General features: G+C 48.7%; 1 protein-coding gene across 1 annotated transcript; it reads left to right on the top strand.

Annotated features, from left to right (window-relative positions):
• Positions 1–1934: 1934 nt before the first annotated feature.
• On the top strand, positions 1935–5758 carry GPHB5 (glycoprotein hormone subunit beta 5). Its single transcript, XM_030003356.2, has 3 exons — positions 1935–1954; positions 3012–3216; positions 5112–5758. The coding sequence occupies exons 1-3, from the start codon at positions 1935–1937 to the stop codon at positions 5298–5300; spliced, it is 414 nt and encodes a 137-aa protein (XP_029859216.1). The 3' UTR covers positions 5301–5758.
• The last annotated feature ends 815 nt before the right edge of the window (positions 5759–6573 follow it).

The raw sequence follows: 6573 nt of genomic DNA, 5'->3' as shown, positions 1-6573 counted from the left end.
TGGCTGCTCCAAGCTGAAATGGAAAGTACAGCAAGTGCTCTGTGGGTTCCCAGGAGCCGTTAGCATGAATACGAGTCCTGCTGCTGCACCAAATGTAGGCTATTGACCTGGGAAGCGAAACAAGGACCCCGAGCCATGGGTTATTCACCCTGAAAGAGGGAAAGCACCTATGTAATATACCTCTTTTGGTCTTGAATGCTTCAATATCACATTTCCTCAATGTCCATTTGCTGGTTTCCATAGCTCATACTACAGAAGGCCTGAATACAACCCACCAGAAGTATACATTTGCTACTTGTAAGGTAAATTAACAAACTCGCAGTAATCACTGTTTCATATTTGTTAAGAGATGCATTTTCTGGACATCAACAGATGCTGTTTTGTTTCGGGCTTTTTTGTTTTTCTTTAAAACATTGCAGCATGGAGTTTATTTAAATCAAGGTTTCCTCTGTGTTTTCTGTTCTCAGGGTTCAGTTGTATTGCTGTGGCCACCTTTAACAGCATCACACCAAGGGGTCCGTAATCACTGACACTTGCCTTGCCTTTTCCAGATGTTCCTGGGTGTTGGAGCAGTCAGCGCTGGGAAGTCACTGTCCAGCCACGAGCTGGTGGCAGGGAAGGGACCTGACTTTCCCGAGCTTGCTGTGTGAGCTTCTGGCTGCACTTCTCTCACCAGCTCGTCTTTTATGAACTCACTGTCCAGCAAGTTTTTCATAGTACCGAGGTTCCTCGGCTTCTCTCTGCGCTATGACTAGCTGAAATTTGTGTTTGTGTGCTGAAGGCAATGGATGTGATTTCCAAATTTCCTTTGCACAGTGGTGCTTACCTGTGTGATAGCTGCCTGGCTCGTCAAGAGAAGATTTACTTTACACCTCCTCCCCCCATCTCTTGCCCTTACTTGTACAGAGCAATTGAGTAAAAAAAGGTCTTATGCAGTTGACAAAAATTTAGGGGTTTGTTCGCACAAATACTTGAGAAGTCTCCCTTCAGGGTGTTTATCCTGGGCTTGTTAATTAGGGGGGTAATGATGATTTCAGAGCCAGCCTCCAATCTCCTCACAAAGGTGTTGCAATTCCACTATGGAAAAGAAGATCCATTTTGCCCCAGTGCATGCTCATTATTTCACTCACCAAGATATTCCTTTTATTTCAGGGCTGATGTTAAGAAACAATACCCTTTAAGCTAATCGCTCTTGGAAAGGAGAGGCTTACTTTACAGTCAATGACTTTGATGCCTTGGGTAGTTCAAGTAAGGATCTGCCTCTGTCTTGCCTTGATTGACAAGACCCTTTCTATAAATTTGAGCAATTAAGCAACCCAGTAGCAGCTGCTAGGGAGATCTACTGAGCATAAAGCTGACAAAGATTGCTGTGCAGGTCTCCTGCTGCTCACCCTGACGTCCTGAAACACCATCTGCAATTTAAAACTGAAAAAGGAGGTCTGACTCCAACAAGTTAGGTGAGTGTGCTTCTGTGTTTGCTCCATGTCATGGCTCTGGCTCGTGAATAAAGCAGCAGTTTTTGCTAAACTGGCAAAGAATAAATGTTCGATTTGTTCTAAAGTTTGTCTCTTTTGCTCTCAAATATCTTCTTTTAAAAATAAGGAATTTTAGCATTTTTTTACCCTGTTGAAGCTTATATATAAACATACACTCATTTAATCACATGTAAGACTATAGTGTGTGCATGGTGACATATATGAAGTAAACTTCATGTGCTGATCTAAAACTCTGATGTAGCAAATTGAAAACATTTGGTTTAACAGGAGCCTAGAGACTCAAGCACCAGTTAGGCAAAAGGCAAGCCAAGCTCATTTAACTTAAGTCTATCCAGCTGAGGACACAGGCCAAGGCACCCAAATCTGTGTGCCCCATGTAGGAGCCAACTTTCTCAAAATTAAGTGTAAAGTCTGGGGTTTCTAGGTGGACATTTTTAAATGCAATGCAAGTATGTGAAGTATAAAACGGATCTTGTGGTTTAGAGCTACTTTCCAACTCTCTTTTTTTTTTTGACAGAGAAAGTTTTTCCATAGAGGCTCTTCACTGAGACAGAAAGGCAGCAAGTATCAGAGGGACTTGGCTGATGCTGGGCTGCTCAGAAGGTGTGAGGAGTTCAAGCCTCCTCTGCTCACCTTGGCCATGTCCCCCCTTGTCTAACCAGCTCTGTTCACTGGCTTAGCAGCCGTGGTTGGGTCTGAGCGGCTGGTAGGGCAGTGTGTGCCGGAGGGACAATCAGCCTCTCCGGCTGCAGCCAGTCCAGTGCTCGGGGTATTGGTAACGACAACCCCAATAACACTTTTGGGAGGTGCTGAGATAATAGCACAAATTCAGGGATGCTTGGCTCCCAACTTAAGGCTAAAAGGGAGGTGGGATAAATCCAGAATTAAGTGCCCGGGTCAAAGTGCTGGGGTTATATGCAGACCTAACCTTGCTGAATATGTGGAGCTGCAGCTGTGCTGCTTTCCCCCGTGCAGCAAAGCAGGGAACCTTCCACCTCCCATAGATGTGCATGACAGAGAGACAGAGCCCTTCCAGACTGACCCTGCCGGGGCCGGTACTGTCAAGGACTTCAGTCGACATCGTGTGTGTGCGCTGAGAGAACAACCAAAGGCCTACGTGGCTACTGGCCTGGTGCAAGCTTAGGGCAACCCACATGGGATGGTAGGAAGGCACATGCTGCAAAATAAACTTGGAATAAGGAGATTTCAGTGGGTCTAAGGCACTGGCAGGTGGCTTTATCTATGCCAGGCAAACCGCACTGATCCGCAGGGAAAATCTGCACGCTGCTGCTTTCTGTTACAGACCTTTTCACTGAGACTTTTCAATTCTGGGAGCAGGTGACCCCACATTTGAGCATCTGCCCATCTTCTCTCGGGCTAAGTGAGGATGGGGAACAGTGTGTCTGAGGGGAGGAAGGGCCGTCTCAGCTCGAGCCGAGCCTGTGTGCTTGCACTTCTTGCCTCCTTGACTGTGCTGGCTCTCCTAGCCCTCCGCTCCTCTCCCTTCTGCCTCAGCATGAAGCTCCCCGGCGTGAACCTGGGCTCTCTGCTTCTCCTGCTGCTGGCCAGCTGCGGCGGCACGCTCGAGACCTCCGCCATCGACCTGAGGACCTTCGTCGGCTGTGCCGTGCGTGAGTTCACCTTCCTGGCCAAGAAACCCGGTTGCAGGGGGCTGCGGGTGACGACGGACGCGTGCTGGGGACGCTGCGAGACCTGGGAGGTGAGGCTGCGCCTGGGGCTGAGGGTGGCTGGCACCGACATCCCGGCGTGGTGCTTCCCCCCCTGCCTCAAGAAAAGCCCTCGAAAGAAACCCACCAAACATTAAATAGCTTGCAGCTATCTACTAAACAGGCAAGGGCTGTGACCAGCTCCACGAGCCCCTCGCTACCGCTGCCAGCAGCGTTTGCTGTCGGTTGTTCCCTCCCTCCACCCACTGCCTCAAAGGGGGATGCACATCATGTGATGATATTAATGAAGCACTTATGTAATACTCTTATTATGCAATTTGAAAGCCTCTTACAGCTTGAACACTTAAGGAGAGGAGGCCTTTATTACTTTACTGGAGAAAATTCCTTTGAGATTAAGATGGAGCTCCCAATTGATGGGTATTATATTTTGTTCCAAAAAGCAAATCCCAAAGATGATTTCTGTTTCTAATTTGGTCCTGTTTTAAGTCACAGCCCTGTATAAATATGAAGTAGTTACGTTTTGGGGGTGTACAGGGGGAGAAAGAAAGAGCATAAGTACATCTACACACACTTCAGAGAACAAGTTTCTGGCTTTCTTCGCCTTTCTGCCACTGGAAGGCTCAAGGGGCCAGTCCCAGTTTAATTTATTCAGGGAAGCCTCGAGCGACTCCAGGGGGATTTTGTCCACATGAAAACAAGGGCTCTGTGTAAGTGACCAGAGGAGGAGCCAGGGTCTGTGTGCCAGCTCTGACTGCCCTCTTTTGCTGCTTGGTGGGACGAGGGGAATGGCCGCTGGTGGCCAGATTTACCCAGTGGGGTAAGGTTCCTTCAAGGGACCACTTGTCGCCCAGTTCCCTCCACCCCCGAGCTCCTCTGGCAGCACACACATTGCAGAATCTCTCACTGTACTGCAATACCACTGGGATGTAGTTAAGCTGAATGCATCTGTTTGTAGGCTCGACAGCTTCTAGAAAGCACTGTGATATACTTGGATGGGGGGGGTTAGTGAGAGGGAGGGAGTCTGGATATCTTCTTGCTGAAACGTTGCATCTGTTCTTTTCCATACCATCATTCTCGGTTCCCAGAGCAGGCTTTACACAGCACAGAGGGAAAGAAAGAAAGAATTAAAATGTCTCCCGTCTGTGTTACCTTATGCTGTTTCCTATCTGTGCGAGGGAGAGGATGACAGTGGGCTCCCATTCCTGTTTGCACTGCCCCTTCTTGGAGTCTTTGGAAAATGGGTGTCCCTGTTGAGAAAAAGCTCCCTTTTCAGAGAAAGCAATGCCACTGCGATACCATGTGGGAGTGTGGGTTTCAGGGCCTTCAGGCTCCCATTGTCTCCTGATGGCTGCCCAAGCTGTTTTTCCCATGAGGAACTGCAGAATTCTATGCTGGCTGCTGTGTCGAGTGCATCTCCCATGGTGTATATCCTTTGGGCTTTGTGGAACGTGCAGCCTAACTGGGAAGACTGGTCTGGCTGAGAAAAAACCCAGCCATTTGGCACCTGGATGCACCTCTGCTCCTAGGCAGTTCGTGCACATGGAAGGGTTTCCAGCAGAATCCATTTTCTTTGATGGAAAATCAATCCTTTTGGAAGAAAGCAGCTGCTTTTGGCAAACATGCATTTGGTCGAAACACTAGTATTCTGCTGAAAACCAGCTTTTTGGATGGGCTTTTGTCTTCCGTCAAGCAGCTTTAATTGGAGCTTTATGCTTTAAACAAACAGAAACACGCACATGCACCCACTCCCCTCCATGGCAGGGCTCCAAGAGGCAGGTGTTGAAGGATGTAACCTAAAAATTATTTCCATGGCCCCTTCCACCTGATCCAGTGGCTCCCCTATTTACACTAAATGTCCTTGTGGAAACTGGGACTCCAGATGTTTGTCTTGCTTCTTGCCTGAGGCCAGCATTTCTCCCCCCGCCAGAAACCGGTGCTGGAACCGCCTTACATCGAGTCTTACCACCGTGTTTGCACCTACAACGAGACCAAGATGATGACGGTGAAGCTGCCCAAGTGTGCCCCTGACGTGGATCCCTTCTACACCTACCCGATGGCCATCCGCTGCGACTGCGACATCTGCTCCACTGCCACGACCGAATGCGAGACTGCCTGAGCTCTCCTCTCCCAGGTCAGGCGAGGAGGGGCCACATTCTGCCCTGGCTTCATACCCCTGGTACCTCCAGCATTACAGAGGGTGTAAGCCGGTCCAGAATTTGATCTCATCCTGTATTGCTCCTAATCATTGACTTTTCTGGGCAGATGAGGCTTAATCCCCTCTCCTCATACTGTTCAAAGCATTAGTGCTGTAGAAAAGTAGTACACAGCCTTACAATAGTAAATCCTGTGGTAAAAAAAATGATGCAGTTTCCCTTCCTTACAGGCTTTGCACACTGTGTGACCTTTCTTCATGCACAAAGTGCACATGGGCTAAACAGTCACTGAGGGGTGGAAACAGGCCACAGAGGCATTACTGCCTCTGTAACAGCCTCTTTGTTCGTGTCGGGTTTTAGTTCCTTCCCAGTAATATAAATGCAATTACCAACATTTCTGCCACCTCACCCCAGCCATAGTTCTTACCCTGAGGTCTATCAGGAATAACAGTCAAAGAAAAGGCCTAAGGCCAATGAAATGGAAATGGGTATCCAAATTGCTACTTTGAAATTAGGGTGGATGCATACTCAGCCCTGACTCAGCAAAGTACATAAGCTCACGATTAAGTGTTTTGCTTAATATCAGTGGACTTTTACAGTTAAGCACGTAGTTCAGTGATTTGCTTAACTGGAGCTATTCTGTTGAAAAAAAATCTTGCCTAACAAGAGAGAGTTCCTTGAAAAAAAGAGAGAAACACGTTAAATCTGTAAAACCAAAAGTGCGTATCTTCCCATCTGCTTTTGTCCAGGGATAGGAGGGGAACTGACTTCACGTAGAAAGGGCGAGACTCCGCAGAGCCCAAGGAGTCTCTCCTGACAATTTCCAGAGTTAGAGGGACGAGGCCAAAACACGAGGATCGTGGTTTGGTTTCAGCGAGCCCCTGGCTGAGGTGGTGGGAAAGAGGAGGCTACAAAGGGTGTTCCCACGCTTCCCTGCACTGCTCAGCTCTGTGGAGACCTGCTCCTCCGAGGATGCGCACAGAGCTGGGGGGCAGCCAGCTGTGCTCGCAGGAAAGCTGTGGAGTGGCCAGTAATGTGGCCAACGTGGGTGAGACAAGCCCAGGACAGGAAAGAGAGCAGACATGCCAAAGGATGGTTCACACCTCCTCAGACTCGCTACGTACAAACGAGGGGACATCTGGGAGCTGCTGCAACACCTCCCCGGTGACCACAGCCACAGAAGTGCCTTTGTCCTCTGATTCCCACCTGCAGGAGGACAGATCCACGTTCATCCCT

Source organism: Aquila chrysaetos, chromosome 2 (assembly GCF_900496995.4).
Source record: "Aquila chrysaetos chrysaetos chromosome 2, bAquChr1.4, whole genome shotgun sequence".
Taxonomy (NCBI): Eukaryota; Metazoa; Chordata; class Aves; order Accipitriformes; family Accipitridae; genus Aquila; species Aquila chrysaetos.
Note: the sequence above shows the minus strand (reverse complement) of the source record. Positions and strands in the feature narration are given on the sequence as shown.

Coding starts and splice junctions, on each gene's coding strand:
- GPHB5 (XM_030003356.2), top strand. CDS start 1,935: ATGCAATGCAAGTATGTGAA. Junction 1,955..3,011: donor ATGCAATGCAAGTATGTGAA/GTATAAAACGGA, acceptor CTTCTGCCTCAG/CATGAAGCTCCCCGGCGTGA. Junction 3,217..5,111: donor GACGCTGCGAGACCTGGGAG/GTGAGGCTGCGC, acceptor TCCCCCCGCCAG/AAACCGGTGCTGGAACCGCC.